This window comes from Callorhinus ursinus, unplaced genomic scaffold (assembly GCF_003265705.2).
Source record: "Callorhinus ursinus isolate GAN/ISIS: 27379988/994484 unplaced genomic scaffold, GSC_fseal_2.0 scaffold38, whole genome shotgun sequence".
NCBI lineage: Eukaryota > Metazoa > Chordata > Mammalia > Carnivora > Otariidae > Callorhinus > Callorhinus ursinus.
Genome location: NW_027397100.1, coordinates 1,400,914 through 1,424,024, shown reverse-complemented (window position 1 = coordinate 1,424,024; position 23,111 = coordinate 1,400,914). Strand labels below are relative to the sequence as shown.

General features: G+C 54.2%; 1 protein-coding gene across 2 annotated transcripts in view; it reads right to left on the bottom strand.

Annotated features, from left to right (window-relative positions):
- Positions 1-16,280: 16,280 nt before the first annotated feature.
- CDH22 (cadherin 22) overlaps positions 16,281-23,111 on the bottom strand; it is a 67,640-nt gene continuing 60,809 nt past the window's right edge. Inside the window, exons 10-11 of one of the 2 annotated variants that reach the window (XM_025875475.2) lie at positions 20,680-20,931; positions 16,281-17,752 (exon numbers count right to left, since the gene is read on the bottom strand). In XM_025875475.2, the coding sequence (XP_025731260.2) occupies positions 17,187-17,752; positions 20,680-20,931 (818 nt within the window). In that variant the 3' untranslated portion in view covers positions 16,281-17,186. The remainder of the gene's footprint in view (positions 17,753-20,679; positions 20,932-23,111) is intronic. The other variant, XM_073880333.1, reaches the window with a different exon arrangement.

The following is a 23,111-nucleotide window of genomic DNA, read 5'->3' as shown; positions in this document are numbered from 1 at the left end:
TCAGGGGCAAGTTACGTGACCTGTGTCTCAGTTTCTATATCTGTAAAATGGGGCTAATAATCACAGCCCTCTTGCCGGGTTGTTGCACAGGTTACATGAGTTAGGACCTAGGACAGCGCCTGGTGTACAGTAAACGCTGCGTAAGAGTAGCTGTTACCACAGTCTCAGCCCTCTGGAGATGCTTAGTAAACACTGAACAGAAGTAAACATGGTAAGAGTAATAGTCACTGTTCATTGCTCTCTGGTCCTGAAGTTCTGGCTTCTCAAGACGGCACTCAAGGCCCTCTATGCTTCCTCTGACATCGGCCAGCCTCGAGGCTGTGGTGCTGGCCTCTGTGCTCAGCCCGTCCCATCTCATCTCATCCTTTACGGCGTCCCTGGGAGGTAGGGACTGTTTTATAATACACGTGGAGACCTGGGTACGGCGAGGTTAGGTAACCGTGCCCAAGGTCACACAGCCAAAATGAGATTAAATTAAGCTTCGAGCCCAGGAATATCTGGCTTCTGGTTCAGCCTATCTGCATGTCCTCAGGGCCTCACACAGGCCCGGCATAAAGGAGGCAGTGGGTACCTGGTCACTGAAGGGGTGCCTGCCCGCCTGGATGAACATCGCCCCTTCCCCTGCCTCCTATTTGTCAGGCTCACCCTTGCCAAGTGATGTGGAGAGCAATGTCTAGCCCAGGGGACTGACTGGCCAAGGGGCCTGGGGCATCAGCCCAATGACCCTGCTCAGTGGCTCGCTTTCTAGAGGAGGAGGCACCTGCAGCCAGAGGGGAGAGCTGCCCATTAGTCCTAATTACAGCCCATCTGGAAAAGAGCTGGGGCTGAAATTAAGATGCTGTCAGTGGGCCCCAGCTGGGTCGTAGCAGAGCAGCCGCTGAAACATTTCCAGAGCCTGAGCTTGAAACACTCAGCTGGGGAGACCTCTCTGCCTGATTCCACCTGAACCCAGCGGCCCCCGGGAGGCAGCCAGACCCTGTCCTGGTCCGGCAATGATCACTGAGACCACCCCCCCGCATACACCGGAGGACTCGCGAAGGCCCCACCACCCGATGACCTCCTCCCATAGTGCTGGGAGGTGCCACCTTTGTACCCATTTTGCAGAAGAAGAAACAGAGGCCCTGAGAGTTTTAATGATATGTCCAAGGCCACACAACTAGGAAGCGGCAGAGTGTTAGGGGGCTCTTGAGCCTGTGCCGGCCCAAGGCTGGGAGTGGATGGCAAGGGGAGGCCCAGAAAGATGCTGACTGGGGCTTGGGTGGGGGTAGTCACCAGGAGGACAGGGGACAGTGCCTGGGCTCCAAGTCACTATCTTTGACCCCATCCCTTCCTCCCATGCCAGGGTGGGGCAGAGGTCCTCATGCCTCCCCCTTTGGGGGAAGAGACAAGTAAAGGGAGTAGCAGAGGTGGGCTGGGTTTAGGGCTTGGGAGGGTGGGGATGAAGGGGTGGAAGAGCAGGAAAATCAAGCTTCAAGAAAGATCCAGCCTGCCTCCAAATCTCCACTTCCTCTTTTAAGGCACTAAGAATAAACCAGGATTTAAAATCAAACTAAAAAAAAAAAAAAAAAAAATCACAAAACCCCTAAAGCTGCCTTCCAAGAAATCGATGGCCGTGATTTGTGCAGCAGACGTGCGGCGGGCAAGCCCTGCTGGACCGAGGGCGGGGCTGTATGGTGGGAGCTGGGCCACCCTGGGTTTTCGGTATTGTTATTCATAATAATAACAGGTAAGGTGTGGAGGGCTTAGCGTGGGCTGAGTGCTTTGTAAAGATTAATTTTTCCCCTGTTGCAATTAACTTTATGAGGATGGGTATGTATCAGTCCTCTCTTTTCTTTTTTGTAGTTGGAAAAAACCAGGTCCAGAGGGTAAAGACACTTGTCTTCATGACAAGTGAGGAAGGGGAGTGAGATTTCAGGTCCAAACTGGGCAGTGTCCAGAAATTTGTGTGTGTCTTGGCTACTCCCCGTCAGCTCTGAGGGGGTCCACGATTTCACCTCGAAGAATGACTTCGAACTTTTCCTATGAATAGTAGGTTTTGGAAGGGAAGAGGAGAAGCGGGGTCACGGCTGCCTGGGACGCACGTGGTGGGCCTTCCTGGAGGGGAGGCTGGGGCCTCACAGGGGGCCTACACCCGACCCACCGCAGACCTTGACCCTGACCGATTGCCCCTGATCCTGGGGCCTCCTCTGTCCTTCCAGATCTATACTAGGGTTTCGCAAACTACCACCTGTGGCTGGTCCCTGTCTGTCCTTGTCAAGCAAGGTCTACTGGAACACAGCCATGCCCACCCGCATCGTCTGTGGCTGCGTTCACACTACAGCGGCACAGATGAGTGGTTGTCAGATACGGCCTGGCTCCTAAAGTGGAAAATGTTTACTATCTGATCTGGCCCTTTACAAGAAAAGTTAGCCAACCCTCATCCTAGACAATATTATCATCCCCTTTTAGGTCTCAGAATTTTAGACTATCAGAGCTGAAAGCATCCGTAGAGGATATTTGGTCCAACTGAGGCACAGAGTGGGGCAGGGATTCACCCAAAGACACACAGCCAATAGTGAAAGAATCAAGGTGAGCGAGAACTCTCCTCAGCTCTTGCGTTGGGCCATGGCGGTGGCCAGGCAGGTCAGCCTCGGGGAACCCTGACAGCATCAAGCCTAGTGCTTCCACGAGGGTGACTTGCATGGCCCCAAGACCCACAACAGCATTAAATAACACTGAACTACCACCTGGCGGGAGACGGGGGGCTCCTTCTCAGCTCTCGTTCCTTCTTCTCCGACTGGGTCAGAGAAAGGATGGGCCCGGTGCTGACGTGTCTGCACACCTCGCTAATTCTCGGTAACCTCCCTTTGTTATAAAGAGGGCGTGAGGCAGACTGAAGACTTCTGCTGACAGCATTATCAGAACAGGTAGTGATAACAGCGTTTTATCTGAGTGTATTTGTTTTTACGTCTCCGTCTATGTCCTCTGTTACTGTTTTTCCATTTAATGTATTGATGAATGTTTTGCTTCCCAAATAAAATTAAGTATAAAAAGGGGGTCGTTGGAAGAATAAGATTCAGTAAATAGTAATCCAGGTGCTACTTGGATATGGCAGAAATCATGAATATGGTATTTGAATGGCTGAAATGGGGAAAACCTGGATCGATTCAATAATATTTCTAGAGTCGGAGTTCCAAGGTTCTGTGATTTAACAGCAGATCTCATTTCAAAGCAAAGGTAGGGCTGCTGTGCATGGAGGTGCAGCCTGGCCACTGCACAAGGTTGCCAGGCATTCCCCCTGGACGAAGGGGGGCCACTTTTTCTAATTCATGGGAAGGTGTGCTATGGGCTAGCAGACTCCCCTGCCAGGTTCCATCAGCCCTGCCTTCTGACCTGAGATACAGATCCCATGGGGCTCGGATCTTGGAGACAGCCAGGTGACTGACAGAGATCAGAGGTTAGATGTTGCCGAGAGAGAGAGAGAGAGAGAGAGAGAGAGAGAGAGAGAGAGAGAGATTGTTCTCTGTTGCCATGTGGTCAACCCCATCTGCAATGAGAGTGCTCTCATCCCAAGCTGCTGTGTGGCAATGACCTTGGTGGCATTGGGTGACCTGGCTTCAGGGGCTGCCAACCGCCATCCACAGGAGCCAGGCTCTGGAGTCAGATCGGTTTGGGTTCACGTGCTGACTCTGCCACATCCTTGCTGTGTGACCTTAGGCAACTTCCTTCACCTCTCTGAGCTCGTTTCCTCAACTGTGAAGTGGGGCTCCTTAGTGATGGGGCCTGACTCCTAGGGTTGCCCTGAGGGTCTGGATTAGGTGGTGCCGGGCAGTGGGTGGCATGCAGTGGGTGTGGAATACGTGGTAGGTGGACTGAGTCTTCCCCATCCCGGGGTGGCCCTCTGGGAGGTACTGGGCTGTCAGCTCTGCTAGGGGTCATGGCTGGATCTGCGCAACGCTGGCATCTGCAGAGAGGCTGGGCTGATGATGAGAGCTTGTGTACCCCCACCTCAGCCTACCTGCCCACCCCACTGCCAGCCAGAGTTGATGGCAACTGGTTCCCCAGCCTGCAGGAAGCTACTGACGTTATTGTGGGCAGATCACAGGTAATGAGCTTTCCTTCCAGTACCTGGGGACATTCTAGAAAATGGTATTCAAAATTGGAGAGTGGGAGCAGGGAGAGTAGGGTGGGGAGGTGAGAGACCCTCCCTGCCTCTCCCCATCTCCATCCCCACGCCCATCCCCACTGCAAAGGAGAGAATCAGGTGAAGCCATCAGACTCACATGGGGTCCCAGAACCACTAGGGGTGGGGCAGTAGGCGGGCTTGTCTTCTGTTTCAGGATTACTGCATATTGAACTCTGGTCTTGGGGGCTGATTGCCTGGAATTACAGATGGCACTGACTTTGCTCCAAAGGTCATCCTTTCTTCCACCCATCCATCCATCCATCCATCCATCCATCCATCCATCCATCCATCCGTCTGTCCATCCATCTGTCCATCCAATCTTTCCTGCCTTCCATCCATCCACCCATCCATCCATCCACCCATTCACCATCCACCCACTATCCACCCATCCAGCCATCTATCCACTACCATCCACCCACTCAGCATCCGCCTACCATCCACCATCCATCCATCCATCCATCCATCCATCCATCCATCCATCCACATTCCATCCTCTGTCCACCCATCCACCCACCATCCATTCACCATTCATCCACCATCCATCCATCCACCAGCTTGTCCATCCAGCGGGCAGTTATGGAGCATTCTCCTTGGCTAGGCACTGAGTAAGTTTCTGAGGATAATGTAGTAGGGTGGCCAACAGGGCAAAGAAGTTCCTGTCCTTCCCATTCACTCACTTATTCATCTATTCAAAGGATATTTATTGAGTTCCTATTATGTGCCAGGCACTGTGGCTAATGGAGATACAGAGATGACTACCAAGGACACAGTCCCCATGCTTGGGGGTATCAGTGAGGTTGCCTGCCCAGGGCTTCGGAGATGGACACTGATGGATACTCCTGAAAATATAGATGATGGGTTTGCAGGGCACTGGTGAACCTTGGTGGTGTCCCAAAGTCACTGACAGTGTCCTCAGGGGATTGGTGCTAGGCATTGTTGTGCTCCCAAGGACATTGGTAATGGCCATTGATGGTGCTTTTATCGTACAAGGGATGGGCACTGGTGCTGAGCACTAGTGGTGCTCTTGATGACATTAGCGATGGGCACTGTGAGGGATCAGTCTTTGTTTCTGCTGCAGATCTCAGTTCACCTTCCCCATTTGGTCTCCCTTTCCCCAGTCAATGACAGCTTCTGCAGGAAGACAGACCTTGGGATGACCCTGTGGTCCACCATGTGATGTGATGGTGGTCATCCCACTGCGTCCCCCCACTGGCAGGGCTGGCTCCCCAGCTGGAAGCCAATTGATCCCCTTGCCTGGGATTCTCTCTGTGGCTAGAATGTCATTTTCCACAGAAAAACCCTCTTTCTTGCAATTACTGAGAATTACTTATAAAGAGAGAGAGTGTGTGTGTATTGATTACCACCCCTGAGAAAGCTCAGGAATCATTTAGAGTAGATTAACCTAACTTTCTTTTGCCTTTTGGGAAGTTGGACTGTAAGTTATTTAAGGAGATTAATCAGCTCATCAGAGAACCAGACAATCTTCCCGCCTCTTCTATTCTTTTTGGGCTACCTGGGACTATGTCATTTTCACTCTGCCTTTGAAATGTCTTTTTTCCACCACGCTGTGTGCATTTCCACCATTACTACCCAGTTCAGTTAAGCGGGGTCCTCTGTGGGCTCCTGTTTGGGGAAAAGGTAGGCACATCTCTGGCTGCCATTCGTTTACCCGGACAGCCCCATTGCCCAGACCCCCCATCTGGGCATAACCTCAGAGAGGCCCGGGCCACCCCAGGTAAGTCTCCGTCATTCAAGCCCTGCTCTGCTGCTGTCACATAAGGAGGGTCCAAACATTCTGTTTCCAGCGGCTTTTCTGTGAGGGTAGCACATCAATTCTGCAGACGTCAGTCCTACCCATGCACACCCGAGTTTCCAGGCGCAGCTCAGGCCCTCGTCCTCCCCCTCCCTTCCAGGAAGCCTTTCCAGACGGTGCCATCATGCTGGTGACACTGGTTTTGCTCAGAGAGGTGGAGGGGGTGGTGGAGATGAGAGGAGAGTAAGGGAGCCAGAGAGAGGCAGCGGAGAAGACTGGAAGGAGGAAAAGGGGAAAGGCTCCAGGGTAGGATTCAACATCTGCCCGACTCCGCTGTGCACCTGATGTCTTCACTCTGTGCGGGCAGAAAAAGGGCAGGTATGGAGTTCAGATATCGGCTCCAGCTTTTCCTGGCTGTGTGACCTTGAGCAAGTTACTTCAGCTCTCTGAGTTTTAGGTCCCCCTTCATTTAAAGGACCCGACAGCAGTTCCTACCTCATGAGGTTTTCCGATCCCCAATGAGGTCATGTATGTAACATGTTTAGAACAAAGCCCGGCACTTAGTAGGTGCTCGACTGATACAGGCCCCAGGCCCCAGACCTGATGGACAGACTCCCAGTGGATCATCCGTGAAGACCTGCTGTGTGGTCTGGAACTGTGTCTCTGTCTTCGGAACCCCCATTCCTCCTCTCCATCCCTCTGTCCCCAGGTAGATGCCCATGGGGCAGCCAGTGCCCCTGGGTCTGTGGGAGGAGAGGCTGAGAGGCTCAGCTTCTGGGGTCTGGGCTGGGAAGCAGCTCCTTTTCAGAACATTGCAGGCCCTCGCTGCCCCCTCTCTGCCATTTCTCTCCTTTTCCAGGAAAAAAGTTTGAAGTTGAATGGGTCCCGAGGTGGGATATTTTCCAAATGTCAGTGCAATCTGTGGTACATTACAGCTAAATGTGATCATCTCAGTGCTGGGCTATGAATGTCAGCGCACCGGCCAGGATGGAGTGACAAACAGCAGGTTGATGGCTGGGGGTGGGGGGGTCGGCCCCCCCTCTCCTGGGAAATCACCCTGGAGGGTGAGGGAATGGCGCCATATCTGGGCTCCACTGGCAGGGACCGTGGGTCTCCATGGGGACATGCAGAGGGCCGGCGAGGGGTCCTGTGTTTTGTGCGCATGTGTGTGTACCCCTGCTCCCGTGTCTCTCTGCCCGAACACCGCCTCATTGTCATCGCGTGTCGGTGTCACACCTCAGCCACCCTGGGTGGATGTTCCCTGAGGACGGGCTGAGATCTGTGTGTGGCTGTGTTTGGGTGTCCTCCATCTTGAGGTGTCACTGTCCGTCTGCCTGCGTGTTGACACATAAGTAGAACTCCTGGAAAGATGTACACATCGTCTCCCTAACTAAACACGAAACTGTGTGTATCCGGGTGGATATAGACATCATCTATCTCAGGGGGCCTTTTCTGTGTCGTGTACACTCTCTTCCTATGCCTCCACGCGCGGTTGTGTGTGCGCGTGCAATTGTGTGTGTTTCTGTGTATATGTGATTATGTGTATGTTTGTATATAGTCTCAGGAGTTCTGTGTGTGTGTGTGTGTGTGTGTGTGTTTGTGTGTGTGTGTCTAGGTTTGCAAATCCCTTTTCGACTACAGAGGTAGATGGGGAAACCGGAATGAGGCGGGGGCTCACTGCTTTGCTGCCCTCATGGTGGGGCATTCTGATGGCTGTCTGCCCTGTGGAGCCTGTGATTGGTGGGGCGGGATGGGGATTAAATTGCCTCCAATTACTAGGGAGAGAGTGGTGAGTGGTGAGGCCACAGGGATGCTGTGTGCATGCCAGGATCTGCCAACCACAACGGGATTAAAAAGTCCTGTGTATGCAGACAGCCTCTGTGTGTGTGTGTGCACGTGAATGCCTGTGTCCTTGTGTTTTGTGTCTTTGTGTGTGGGTGTATAGGCTAATGAGAATGCACAGGAGCAGAGCTGTGTCATGTGTGATCGTGAGGTCAGAGATGTGTCTCTGCGCATCCATCTCAACACGACTGTCACTGTGCCTGTGTGGGTGTGCCAGCATGCAGCTGTGTGTCTGGGGGGTGTGCATGTCTCCATGGCTCTGAGCAGGTGCATAAGATTAAGATGCGTTAAGAGTCTACGTGTGTCTTTGTGTGTGCGGGTTCCATGTGAGTGTCTTTGTGTGCCTTTGTGTATGAGTGGGGCTCTGAGGTTTTCTCTGAATGGAGAGTCTGTGTGTGTGTGTGTGTGTGTGTGTGTGAGTGTGTGTCTGCGGTTAAATGTGAGGTTCTGAGGGAATCGATGCGTATGAAGGAAGAACACGAGAGGAAATTCTACCCCATCCCTACCCCATCCCAGCTGGCATCAGACTCCCAAGGCCTCCTCCCTCAGATTGCACAAGCCTGCACCAGAGGGCGGAGGACACACACAGCCCCGGTAAGGGAGCCCAGCGAGGGGTCTGTGGTGACGGCTGCTGCTGAGCCTGGGATGGGGGATGTCCCCCTAAAATTCACGTGTTGCTCTCCTAACCGGCCGTACTTTAGAATGTGACCTTAGATGGAAATAGGGTCATTGCAGATGTGATTGGTCAAGATGAGGTCACACTGGGGTTGGGTGGTGCCCTCATCGGATGTGACTAGTGTCCTCAGAAGGGGAAATCTGGACGAGAGACAGAAACAGAGGGGGAAGACAGTACGAAGAGACACGGGAGAAGGCAGCACGCAGAGGGAAGCGGGGAGAGAGGCCTGACCCTCACAGACCTTCCCCCTCAGCCTTCCAAAGGAACCAACTCTGCTAACACCTGCATTTCAGCCATCCTGCCTCCAGGACCGTGGAACAGTAAAGCCCGCCTGTTTAGACTACTCGGCTTCTGGTGCTTTTTTGCAGCTGCCCTACCAAGCGGCGGTGGGGGACGTGTAAGGTCAAAAGTGCTTCTCCTTCCGGCCTCTTCTGCTCCCAGAAGACCCATTTCACAGGTTTCTCCATGGTCCTCAGCTGGCCGGCACATCTTCATTCTGCCCAGCGGGATCCAGCTCGGAGCCCTCAGCCCCAAAGCCTCAGTTTATCGGCCCTTCTTCTGGGTTAGATAACCCTACCTCTGCCCCTCTCCCAAGCCCTCTCCTGTCCCGGGGTCTTAGCTTCCTCCAACCTCTCCCGGCAAGTTTGGGCTTTTTCACCTTTCCAGGGGTGAGCACGCCTTCTCCCCATTGTTTCCCCTCTCCCCCACCTGCTTCTGTGTTCTGCATATAGCAGGTGCCCACTAGAGGTCTCAGTGAAGGGCCCCAGGCTTGCGGCCTCTTTCTGGGCTTGGGGTGGGAAGGGGACTCAATCCCACTGCTCACTCACCCACATGAAGCCTCTCGTCCATGTCCTGGCAGCTGTCGTTCGTTTTGCTCTTACTCTATCCTGGGGCTGAGCTGGGCACGAGTGTGGGTCACTTTGTCCTCCAAACAACCCTGTGAGGTACGTACTATTTTTAGCCCCATTTTCCAAAGGAGAACCTGATCACAGGGAGGGGAAATAAATGGTCTAAGATCACACCTTAGAATTCTCGAATGTTAGATTGGGAAGGAACTTTAGGGGTCAGTTAGGTTACCCTTCTCCCCTGCCCCCATTTTACAGTTGGGGAAACAGGTCACAATGGCTCTTCTCCTTCCACCCACACCTGATGCTTTCTCAGAGTTCACCTGGACCCTCTGATCCCATGACTCTGCATTCTGCTCGGGCCTCCCTTGTTCTTAGGACTCTAGCTATCCTGTAGATGAGGGTGACCAGCAAAGCTCGTGAGCCCCTCCTCTTTCCTGAGCTCCAGCCCTGTATTTCCACATCTAGTGCACATGGCCTGTAGGCCCCTCAAACTCAACATACCCAAACCACACTGACTTCCCATGATCCCGGATCATAGGCTTCTCCTGAGTTCCCTGGCCCATTACGAGCTCCACTGTCCTTATCCCTCAAGCCTGGATACCTTCTATATCCTTTGACCTTGGACCTTCTCTACCCCCATCCTGATATACCCACCCTACTCCTGCTGGGTCTTCCTTTTAAGTATTTCTTGAATCCACTGTTGCTGGCCCAGATTAGGCCTCAATATCTCTCACTGAGGTTCCTGTGTCAGTTACTTGTACCTGCTAGAATCACACTTGGCTGCTCGGGACAGAAAAACAAAATAACAGTGACTCCAACAATTGGAAATTTATTTCTCTCTCATGGAATCCAGGTTTGGGTGGGGGCAGTTCGGGGCTGGTATGGTGGCCCCATGAAGTTGAAAGGAACTAAGTCTCCTTCTAGTTCATTGTTTGGCCCTCCATGGGGTACAGCCTTTGTCCTCATGGCCCAAGGTAGCTGCTTGAGCTCCAGCCATCTCAGCTGTATTCACCCAGCAGAAAGGAGGATAAGCAGGGAAAAAAGGCAAAAAGCATTGGTCAACAGTCTTTGGAGGAGGTGTCCCAGAAGTGCCATGTGACAATTCTGCTTGGATTGTATTGGCTGCAAGTCAGTCCACACAATACACAATTGTGATGGAGGCCAGGAAATGTGGTCCTTGTGATAGTGGCCATGTGCCCAGCTGAAAATGGGGGGTTCTTTGATTAAAGAGGAAAGTGAGACTGTGACCTCCTCACCTCTTCACAGGTCTTCCTCTCTCTTCTCTCACCCTCTAATCTACCTTGGACACAGCAGCCAGGGGGATCTGTCTAAGATGCTAATCCATATATAGATTTGCCAGATATGGCAAATAAAAATACAAGATTCCCAGTTCAATGTGAATTTCAGATAAACAATGACTAAGTGTTTTAGTTTAAGTATGTCCTGTGCAATAATTAGAACATACTAATGCTAAAATAATTACTTGGTATTTATCAGAAATTCAAATTGAACTGGGATCCTTTTATTTTATCTGTCAGCCCTAAGTACCTTTCGCGGTTCTCCACTGTTCTCTGGAAAAGGCCTAAGCTCTTGGGAAGGGTTTTTCTGGGCCCCTTACAATCTGCCCTCCACCTGCCCTGCCCAGCCCAGCCCAGTGTTTCCTGGACAAGTCCTGCCAGCTACTGTGTTTCCAAGCCTTCCAGTCCTTGCTTAAGTTGTTCCATTGGCCTGGAAGCAATTCTCCATCCAAGAAGCCCTGTGCATTCAGGAGGGACCATGGCACCTGTGTTTCCGTGTTCCTGTGACATGGGGTGAGAGATTATTTGATGAATGAAGTAAGTCCAAGCAACGAGGTTGGAGTGGCCACCTGGACTCACGACTCTCTCCCCAGTGCTCTCTGCACCCTGGCTGGCTCACGTGGGCCCAGTGCTGGGATTCATCTCCTGGGCTTTCATGCTCTGTGAGCATGGCGCCCCCTGGCACACAGGGGGTTAAGCCAGCCTTGGAGTTGGACGCTGGAGCCCATGGAGTCCTTCCTGACAATAAAGCTAATGAATCCCTCCTTGCCGGTTTCTCTTGCACAATAACATTTAATCATCATTTGCACAGCAAATGAGAAGTTTGCGGCAGATGCAATTCTGCATGAGTGGCGATTTCTGTGTGTGGGCACTATTCCTGCTGTCCCCAGCACACCTGACAATCTGGGACCAGGGCAGGCTGCACCCTAGCGGGGGCTGTGTGCACCCGCGTGCCAGGGCTCTGACCCCATGCACGCGTGGGAGATGGGCTTCAGAGGCACATGTCTGCGTGTGTGCATGCATGTGTGTGGAGCCAGGCTCATGTGGCGTGGCTGTGTGCAAACCATGCTGGGCCTGCCTGAAAGTACACGTGGCTAGAGGTGCTTAGATGCCTGAGGACTGCAGTCTGGAAGTGGAGGTACACACATGCAGGCAGGCAGATGTGGGGGGGTATATATCGTTGTTTTTCTTTTCTTTTCTTTTCTTTTTTTTGAGAGAGAGAGAGAAAGAGAGCGGGAAGGGGCAGAGGGAGAGAGAGAGAGAGAGAGAGAGAATCCCAAGAAAGTCCCATGCTCCATGCAGAGCCCGATGTGGGGCTCGATCCCATGACCCTGAGATCATGACCTGAGCTGATACCAAGAGTTGGATGCTTAACCGACTGAATCACCCAGGCGCCCCTGCTTGGTGAAGTTCTGAACGCTTGTTGGAGGATGCCTTGTTGTTTAGATGTTTGTGAGTGATCATGTTTATTTTGTACTCCCAGACTCAAATGCTCACGTGTTCAAACAGGTCTATAGGCATTATGCCCTGGAATTTAGAGTTTGTAACTGACTGCTCCTGAGGCTACACATGCTTTCCCATGCAAGCATGCAAATGTGCAAATAGCAGTATGAATGTGTGCCTGGGGCTAGGAGTTCGTGCACACAAGCACATCTGAGGGGAGACACATATACGTACTGGGTAACCGCATGGGAGCGTCATGAATGTGTGTGAGTGCGTGCTTGCATGGGACATTGGAAGCATATCAGCGGACACACACGCACACATATGTAAGAAAACACACCCATGGAAGGTACGTGTATGCTTTGTGTACAAATGCGAGTGCACCCGTGAGAGCTGGCCTGCAGCCCCCATGGAGAGCGCGGGCGCGTGAGCACATATGCAGAGCTGCAGATGTGTTTTGTGTGCATGGCTGTGAGCAGGCATGGGTTTGCACTGTGCACCCAGGTGGGAGCATGTCTGAGGGTCCACACGTGCAGGCATCCTGTGCTGGCAAGAGCACGTGGCTGCGCGCGTGCACCCATGTGCACACACTGAAGCGTAAACCCTCTGCCCTCAGAGTGAGGGCTTGACAGGGTTACATTTCCCAGAGGCTCGGCGGCTGGGGACAAGCTGGCCCGAGAGCGCTTGCTGGCAGGAGGTAAGTGGAGCCGCTGATTCGTGACCCGGGGGTGGGCCGTGATGACTGCTGGCTGATGGATGCGGGCGCTTAGCCGCCCCTTATGACAGCAGCTGGCTCTCTCAGCTGCCTGAATCAGGAGGTGGGAGGTTAGTTCTTGACCTGGGTGCTCGGCGCCGGCCTCCCCCTTCCCCGGCGCATGCCCACAGCCACATGCTGACACACGCACGTTGGTACACGCCGGAGACGCGGACCTGGGCGTGCACGGCAGCCCCACCTCCACCTTGCTCCCCGGCTCAGCCATCTGTCTGCCGTGCCTCCCCTCTCCCCAGCCGCTCTTCTCCCCACACCCCCTCCGCCCCAAACTCTGCTCAGAATCTGAGTTGTCCTGGTCCTGTGCGGACTTGTGGGGCGTGTGTGTGCAATGGCCCGCCCTTACAAGCTCCGTGCCCTCGAGCAAGCCTCTCCTCGTCTGTGAGCCCTGGATCCCTCATCTGTAAAATAGGGAGAATCATGTACCTGCTTAAAATTAAACAATGCAACTTATGTAAAGAGCTAAACACAGTAAACATAGAGTCCACCCTCCATGGGTTTTACCTGTGCTGGTGATGATTACATGCAGGGCTTAGAACAGCGCCCGGCATGCAGCAGGGGCTAGGGAAGTATGTGGTCCCTGTTAACTGTTGCTGTTGTCGCTGTCATTAATATCCTCGGCTCTCAAATTCCTGGCCAATTATAGGCCAATTCTTGCTCATGACCCTGATTCCTCCTTTATCCTGTGATGATGACGGTGACAGAGACAATGACAGTAAAGAGGAATTCTTTTCATTTTCCCTGAGGCTTTGAAAAGAGGGCAGCCATGGTAAATGGAAGGCTCATTGCTTTCTGAGCGCCTTGATAAGAGTTGGGTGTGGCCAATTAGAGCACGGAGCTGGGAGAGTCTGGGGCAGCCGTGCTCTCTGCTCAGCACAGGGAGAGGATTTGGAGCTTCTGGGGGAATTTGGTGGGAACGAAAGAGACAGATGGCCAAAGGCTAGCTCTGTGACCCCAGACCCTCAGAACAGTTGCTCACAAAGTGCTTGCCATCCTTGGCGTTCGTGGACACCTGGTGGAGCCCAGGACGGAGGCTGGACTCACTGGATTTCACTCTTGGGCTGGCTCAGGGCCCTGTGGGGACACAGGAGTTGGAAGCAGAGGGGACTGAGGGAGCATGGCCTTTCCCTCCAAGCCCCACTCCAGAACGAGAAGAAATCATGAGGAGGCTGAGGACTCGCACAGGCTGGACTACGCAGCAGTGAGCAGAGAACAAGGTCTCCGGGGCACAGAATGGCAACATCAGATGCACCCAGGCCACGTGTCCGGTGCTTCCTGTGTACCCCCCACTGTGTGTGCTGCTGATGTGGGAGGTGCCGAGCGCCAGAGCACCTCCGTGAAATCCTGGCGTCTCTCTTTATCAGTTATTTGATCTCGGGCAAGGGACTCAAACTTTTTGTGCCTCAGTTCCTCACCCATAAAATGAGGGTACTTATTGGGTGGTTGTGGGATTAGATGAGTTAGTTCATGTGATATGCTTGCAGCAGTGCCTGGCACATGGGAGATGCTCCGTAAGTATCAGGTATCAGTGGTCATTACTGCATTTTATCCTCACTAGCACCCTATGGAGTAGGTGTTCTGAGTATGTGCACTTTATGGATAAGAAAACAGAAGCACAGAGAAGGTAAATAACACGTCCAAAGTCACACCGCTGGTAAATGGTATAGAGCCAGAGGCTCAGAAGGTGAATCTAGATGAATAATATTCTTTATTTCTGGCAGGATTTTAACTCTGTGTGACCCTGGGAAGGTCACTCCCCATGTGAGCGATTTGGAAGATGTTCAAGGATGCTTGTGACTCCACGTTTGTACGTCCCTCTGGACAGGTAAACTGACTATATCCTCCTTCTCGGCAGGGGCAGAATCTGTCAAGGCAACCGGCTTACGTGGAAAGAACAGAGACTTGGAATTAGGGGTCCTGTGTTGTCCCAGCTCTGTCCTAGACCAGCTGGGTGACCTTGAGCCAGTCACTTTACTCCTCTGGATCTCAGTTTCCCCTCTACAGCGGAGAGAGCAAAAACCAATCTGAGAAATGTCACTGGGATTCTGTATGTGACAGCTGAGCACATGCAATGAGAGAGGGGACCACCTGTCTCCCCAAGGGTCCCCGAGTTACCATGCCCATTTGTAGAAGCGATAGATACAGGAACATGGACAAAGCGTCCTACACGGGATGAGGGTCCTAATATCACCCAATTTGGGACTACCTCGCTCGGCCCATATACCTGCCATCAGGACACATGCTCAAATGCAGCAAAGCATCCAGTTCCTTGGCTTGGCCTTCGAGTTCTTTCTCTACCTGCCTCCAACCAGCCTTCCCTGCCTCACATCTCACCATTGCTCCACCCAGTGATCCAGCCCCTGGGACCACACATGGTCCCTGAAACCACCACAGGCTTCTGGCCTCTCCCCTCCCCCTGCCTTTGCAGATGCTTTTCTGTCTGCATGGAATGCTCTTGTTTGCTTGGTCATCTCATACATGTCATTCTTCAAGAGGCAGCTGGAGTCACCTCCTCTGGGAAGCCCTCCATAAATTATTCAATCTTTCTTCAGTGTTTTCAGGACGTTGTTCTGTTAGTTCTGCTATAACTCTTATCAAGTGCATTATTATTGGCTGCTTCTGCTCATCACGCCCAGCCCTCTGGGGCCTTCAGTTGCTGGAAGGCAGGAAGTACTTCCGACCTGTGTAACCTTGGGTGTGTTACTACCTTCTGGGCCTCAGTTTCCTCACCTGTGAAGTGGGGCTGACAGTATCTAATTTCGATGAAATAATACAGGTAAGGCACTCGGGCATGATGACCATCTCTGGATCTGTCACAGTGGACCTTGGCAAATGTGGAGGGAATCAATGAACGATCCCTGGGGGAGTAAAAATAAATAAGTGAATAAATAAAAATAAAGCTAATGAGCATCCATTAAGCATTTTCAATGCGTCAGGAAGGCACTGGGATCAGAGCTTAACATGCATTATCTCCTTTAAGCCTCTTAACAACCCTTTAAGGGAGGGACTATCATTAGCCCCATTTTACAGATGAGTAAACTGAGGCTTCAGCAGTTGAGGACCTTGATGAAGGCTGCCCAGCTAGCAGGAGCGGGTATTCATAGCCGATCAATGCAGAATGAATGACTCACTTGGGGGTGGGCTGGGAGGACAATTGACTTATATCTTGTCATCAAAGGGATTTAGAGCTGGAGGCTCTTGAAGACAACCCTGAAGTTCTTAACTTGGGGAGGGTCCATGGATGGGGAGACTGATGGGCTCCCGGACCAAACAGATAAGGTCCCCATCATGCCCAGTGGCTTCCGGCCCCTCATCTCCTGCCAACCCTCCTACGTCACCCCAGTCCCAGAGCGGCCCAGCTTGTCCTCTCTTGGCACCCCTGCCAGGGGTCCTCTCCCAGTCCCCCCTGAGACTCGAGAAGGCTCCACAGTCACTGGGAATGTCGTTATCCCCTACTCTGGGCAGGAACAGAGCTGACAATTGGGGCCATTTCCTTCTCCGTTGGAGATGTTGGGAGAAGGGGAGAGCGACTGGGTGAGGGAGAGAGCCCGGCCGGCGGGCTTCTGATAATGACAAAAATAACAATAGTATCAAAGGCTAGCATTTATTGAACACCTACTATGTGCCAGGCTCTGTCCTAACCACGTGACACATGACCGCTTTTTATCCTCACAACTCTTCGAGGTAGGTTCTGTTATGAGCCTCATGTGACACACGAGGAAGTGAGGCCCAGAGAAGTGAGGTAACTTGCCCAAGGCCAGGCAGCTGGGAAGTCAGTACCAGAGGCTCCACCGTTCTGGCTAGGTGTCCTTGGACGGGCCACAGCCACTTCTCTGGGTGGCCTTCTCCATCTGTTGCCTGCAGGGCCCCACCTCATGGTTTCCATGACGACTAAGATGGTCTCTGTACAGTGTCCCAGCACACAGTAGGCGCTTAGTAAATGAACAGCCTTCCTTCTCTCTTAACTCCGATGGGGGAGACCTGGGAGGGGGGGACACCTCAGCAGCACCCTCCCTCCAGAGTTCTTCCCCCAGCAGGGAGTGGGTAACCCGCCCCTTCACACAGCCATGCCGCGCCATCTCCCCTCTATCCCGAGAGCCACGCAGTGCCCAGTCCCATTGCAGTTTTAATGACGTGGCCGGTAATTCCGGCAGGTCTGGGCGAAAGCTGCACCACGCACCACCCCACCCCGGGGCGGGGCGTGGGGGGGTGCGTCGGGGAGTCCATCCCCCTACAAGTCCGCCTCCTGTCCGCCCGCCCTCGGAGGGTGGGAGGGCTGGGGAAGGGGGTGAGCCCGGGAAGTGCTTCGTCCTGGGGCCCCGTGGGGCCCTGAGTGGGCCGGGAGGCGCGCCCGACGGCAGGGCCGGGGGGAGGGGGGTGGTGGGTGGTAGGCTAGGAGGCCTGGGCCTCGTCGTCCGCGCGGTGGCCCGCGTAGAGCGCGGCCAGGGGCCGGAAGCGCGGGCCCCAGCCGCTGAGATAGGCGAAGTCCTGCTCGGAGCCCGAAGAGCCGCTGTGCAGCGAGCTGAGCGAGGCGGCCGGCGAGTCCGCGCCCTCGAAGGCGTAGGTCTGGAAGGCGTCGTAGGGCGGCACCGACAGGTCCCCGTCCGCCAGCGCCACCTTGCGGCTGATGAAGTCCCTGAACACCGAGAAGTCCTGCTCGGGGCTCGGTGGCCCCTGCGGGAGGGAGTGGCGCTCTGAGGGCAGGCGGGCCTGCGGGGGGCTGCCCGCGCCCCCGCTCCCGCCCGGGCCCCCGCCGCCTCCGCCCCCGTCGCCGCCCTTGAGTTCGCCGCCGAAGTCGTAGAGGCTCCGCAGCGCCGACATGTCATAGGCCTCGGTGTCCTGCTCGCCGCCGCCCTCGTCGTTGTATTTGATGACGTTGTCCCGCATGTCCTCGTCCTCGTCGGAGCTCAGGTGGCTCTTGTGGTGGCGCCTGAGGGTGAGGATCAGCAGCACCAGCACTGCGGGGGAGACAGAAGGGGCAAGTGAGGGCCGAGGCCTGCCTAGGACATTCCGGGGACCCCTACCCCCCACCCCTCACACACGGCAGTGCTGGCCCAGCCTAACCACTGGTGCAAATTTCCTAGATTTCTGTGCAAAAAGACGTTTCCTACAGTCAGAACTGCACTGGCTATATGGATAGGTAATGAGTCACCCATCTTGGGAGGTGTGCAAATCGAGGCTAGACCACCAGGCTGCGGTGGCAGTACTGACGGCAGTGTTAAGAGACTTCCTGGGTGTTTGGGGCTGGACCCAACCTCTGATGTCTCCATCCTCAACTCTATGAAGAGAGACAACTTGAGAAGTCTCTAGGCTCTGGGGGGTGCAAAGGGGGCAGTTGAGGGGCAGATGGGGCTAGGGGAATGAAAGATGTCTTGAACCTGACTTCTTTTTTACCCTCGCTCTCCTCTATCTATTCCAGAAGTCCTGAGCACCTTCTTAGCCCTTTGGGTCTCAGGTCAAGACGACCTCTGCAGGAGGGACGCCCCCCCCACCGCCGACGAGCTCCAGGTCAGGTTCAGTGCCTTCACCTCCAAACTCCCCTGGTGAGGAGTTTCTCCCTCTGTCACACGGGTTCTCAGAGCGCAGCTGCTGGACCACCAGCAGCAGCATCTCCTGGGAACTTGCTAGAAACGTGACATCTCGGATCCTGTGCTAGACCTACTGGCAGTCTGTCTTGATGAAGCCTCCAGGTGATGCCCAGGCAGCTCAGGTTTGTGAACCACAGCTTCCCCCACCCCAAACACACACTCTAAACTCCCCCTTGGGGCCCCAGGAAGTGTTCCCCTAGCTCGGTGCCTGGCAGGCAGTAAGCCCTTGAAGGGTGCTTGTTGAGTGAATGACTGACTGTAGAGGTGGATGGAGATGTGGTGAGTGTCAGGATGAAGAATTAGAGCACTGCTCCTTCTTTGCTTTCTGCACTTGACTTCCAGGACTCCACATTCTCTCCTCCTCCCGCCTCGCTGATCACTCATTCTCCGCCTTCTGAACAGGCTTCTCCTCGCCTGTCTGACCCCTTAACATCAGCCGTCCCCGGATTTGGTCCTTGGGCCTTATCCACACCCCTCTGTGGGGGCTATCCTGCAGTCCATTTCGAGGCTGACCGCGCCCACATCTCGGCCTTCAGCTTGGACTTACTTCTCCCCTGAAACCTAGATCATCCGTCCAGTTTCCTCAACAAGTCCTCTGGGCTGACCAAGAGAATCTCACACTGAACACGTCTAACCTTGAAATAATCTTCCCCCTTCCCTGCCCTCCGTCTCCCCCATCTCTGCGATGGCAACCCTAACTTTCCTGTTACTCAGGGCTTTGTGGGGGTTTTTTGTTCGTGGATGGATCCCAGCGCCTGCAATAGTTTAGCACATGGGGTTGGGGCGGGGGGACTCGCTGGATGGATAAATAAGGAGCTGATGAACCACTGAGAGGATTAAATGGGTAGGTGAGTGGGTGGATGGAGAGACGCACGCTGGGTACCATGCCAGGCACTGGATTCTTCTTGTTGCTCCTAACATCTCCAGCCAGGCCAGTGGCCAGAGCCAGCTGCTAGGGCCATGGGGCCGGGTTCCAGCCCATGACCTAACAAGGTGGCACATGACAGGGAAGGGGGTGGGGCCCGGGAACAGGTCCGGAGGGAGGGAAGGTGTCAGGAGAGAAGTGGGAAAGATGGATGGACAGCTTTCGGAGCGGAGGCTGGGAGCTGCAGAGGGGGATGCCCGAGAGAGCAGATGGTGGGGAGTGCGGGCGGCAGGCAACAGATGTGCCAGGCCTGATCAGCGATTCCGCCCGTCACCTTTAGAGCACTGATGTGCACTTTCTTCGTTTGTGGGCAATTAGGCAGAAATTTGTTTGCACTGCCTCGGAAAATGAAACCGCTGTAAAGTGCACCCTCTGGAAAAAGGGCTTCTGAGCCATGGGCTGGGGAGGGGAGAGAAGGGGGGCCCGGGCCTCGCAGCTAGGAGGAGCCTGCCCAGGGCCTCTGCAGGGACCCGAGGAGTTGCGGCTTGGCGACTGGCAGGTTCTCGGTGGGGTGGACAGTGGCCACCACGCCAGTGGCAGGGGTCAGGCGGCTGACATCTCCCAGGGAACTGAGCAGAGCTGGTATCTGCAATCTGGACCACTCTTGGGTTCCCCGCGCTCTGGCTGGTCGCTGAAGTCCAGCAGCCAGAGCAGAGGTGAGGCCTTTCTGCTGCAACAGGGGGAGGTGGATTTATGGCCACTGGAATCCAGCTTAGCTCCTAGAACTTGACCTCTTCACTGGTGACACTTTGTGGGTTCCACTGGCTGCTGATGGGGTTGCTGCCGGAGTAGATTTTGCCTCCCCAAATGTCTTAAGATTTTGCCCCAGCTGCCACCGGGGTTTTGCCCCAGCTGAGATTCAGAGCAGGTGGCGTAGTAAAAGGGAACACAGGGTGAGGAGGCCTGATGTCAAGTTGGAAGACTATGTACCCTTATGCAAGCCACTTAATCCCTGCGAGCCTCACTTTCCTCCTCGGAAAAATGGGGATGATACACCTGGCTTCATGGTTGTGAGGAACACAAGAGCCTTTTTTCACTAGAAGGACTTTACTAAAAGTCCTACATGGAGAATAAAAAAGGACGGTGGACATGAGAGATTTTTAAAATAATATGCTTGTTTTTAAAAATGTAGAGTGTGGCCAGCATGCAAGGAGTCTCAGGTGGGGCTGACATTTTCTGGAACTGGGGGTGGAGCTGCTCGGTTCTTAGAAGACTTGTCACGGGACCCACACGGTAGAGCTCGGACATCATTTGGGCCGCCCTTCCTGGTGGGAGAGGGAAGCTGAGGCCCCCGCGGGGGTTCCCAGGAAGGACATCCAGGGCCCCAAGGTGAAGGCCAGCGGGGCGGGGGTGTGGCTCTGGCCGGACTCACCGACCAGGATGAGGACGCAGACCAGGAGCGCGATGAGGGCGCCGGGGCTCAGGGAAGTGGCCATGACGAAGGCTGTGGTGTTGCAGGACTGGATGGTCCCCGAGCTGTCACAGCCGCAAATGCGGATGGTGAGCGTGCCCGTGCTGCTCAGCGTGGGCGGCCCGCTGTCCACCACCAGGATGGGCAGGAAGAACACGTCTTGCTCCTGCCGGTTGAAGCCCAGGTGCTGCGTGTGCACCGCCGCCGTATTGTCTGCTCCGGAAAGAGGGAGTGGCAGGTGAGGCGGGTCGGCCTCCCCTGTCCCAGCCACCTCCTGATGCCCCCTCGGGATTTGCCGCCCTTCACCCCGAGCTCCTGCCTCCCGGGTGACCCACGGATCTGCTCCCCAATCTCCGCAGCTTCTGCCCCCAGCTGCCTGACAAACCTGCTCCCAGCCGTGTAGCCCACAGTTCTGTCCTTAGCTGTCACAAGATGCTATTCCCAGCTGTCTCAAGATTCTGTTTTCAGCTATTCCAAGGTTTTGTCCCCGGCTGGGCCAAGGTCCTGTCCCTGGCTATGTTAATTTTTTCCCTCGTTCATCTCAGTGGCCTTCTTTTGTTCTACCCCAGCTACCCAATGCACCCTGACTCTGGGGTCCTGGGGTCCTTGGGTTATGGCTTACTGGGCCCCTGACAAGTCCTGGGTCACGGAGAAGACTGGGAATGTCTTCTCTGGCACCTGGGTTTGGCTGAGGGAGCTTTCTGTCGGGAGTCTAAGAGGCTGAGCCTGGAGGGCTTGGGGCACGGCCCCTGGGGCCTGATGAGGGACTCGCGTGCACCAGGGTCTCCTTCCTACATGTGCGACCAGAGAGGACAGTGAACTAACACAAGTCATACTCATGACACCACTTCAGTCAGCTGCTGGGAATGCCAGGCAGGACTCAGGTGGCTCTCTGGTCTCGGAGCATGGGCTTTGGCGACAGGTGGTGCCCACTTTCCCCTGCCCTTCCTGCCTCTCCCACCCTCTCCTGTATGGGTCAGGCCATCCCTGAGCCTCCATCATTTTGATGCCAGTGTGGAGGCTCCTACTCTGAGCCAGGCTGGCTGCTACCCCCACCCTTCACAGCCAGCTCCACACCGGGGTGCCCTGCCGTCCTGTGGGGGGGTCCAGGCTTCCCTCCTGAGTCCTCCTCCTGCCCTCACGGCCTTCCGGCTAGTCTCTCTGCCCTCAGACTTCAGTAGGCTGGGTCCCTTCCCCAGCTCTGTGGCCCGTCAACCCAAATCAGTTCCGGGCCTCCCCCAGTCGTGGACACAGTGCAGGAGAAAAGAGCTGACGTGTGACCTTGAACACATCTGTGACGCGAACTTGAGGTCCAGCTCAAACAAGATTGGTCATGGGTTGAAGCTCGTGTGATGGTATCATGACGTTTTGTGATATTATTCTATCTACTTTTACACACATTTGAAAATCTCCATCAAAATGTTAAAAAAAAAAAAATCATGCCTAGTCGATCATTTACTCGCTTGGGAGCTCACTTAGTTTCCCTGGACCTCAGTTTTCTCACCTGTAACTGAGGAAAACAGTAGCACATCGGCGTGAGGATTATGGTGAAATTCATGCCTAACCCTCAGAATGGGTCCCAGCCCCTGGAAATTCCCCATAAATGCTGGCTGTTCTTTCGGCCGCGCCCCACCCCCACGTTCCCTGCGCTGCACCATGGGCCTGCTCTCCGTGTAGGCTGCCCTGCCTCTCCTCACCTCGTTCCCGCTAGTGGGAACACCCTCCCCACCTTCCTGCTGGGCAAATTCCTCATCTGTCACGCTCCAGCTAAATGTCACCTCCTTTCTGTGGCCTCCTTTCTCCGCTTCCCTGGGAAGGAAGGATTTATGGCTTCCCCCACCCTGCTCTGACTATGCAGGTGCCACGCACATTTCTGCTATAGTGCTTGTCACCTTGCGTTGGGTTAGCGTGTGCCTGTCTCTGCCCTGGCACCAAGCCAGACCTGAAGAATGACACTTGAATGAACTGCAACTTTTGGGGTAACTGTTGTCCCGGGTCAGCTCCTCAATCTCTGGCTTCAGCTGCCTGTCAAAGGGTAAATCAATGCCGGCTGTGAAAATATCTGCCTTCCCAAGAGCAAGATGAGGGAAAGGGAATGATGTGGGACTCTTCTGCTCTGACTACAGGCTTTCTATGCATCAAGGACTGTGTGGATGCTTTAAATAGAGAGTGGTATTTAATTGTCCCAACCACCAAGAGTTGTGACATTATTTCCATTTTATACGTGTGGAAATTAAGGTTCAGAGAGAAGTGGCTTGTCTGAATTTATCCAGTGAATTGGTGACGTAGCTCTTTTTCCCATTCACCCATCAAACCATCCATCTATCCATCCCTCAACCATCCATCCATCCATCCATCCATTCATCCGTCCAACCATCTATCCATCCCTCATC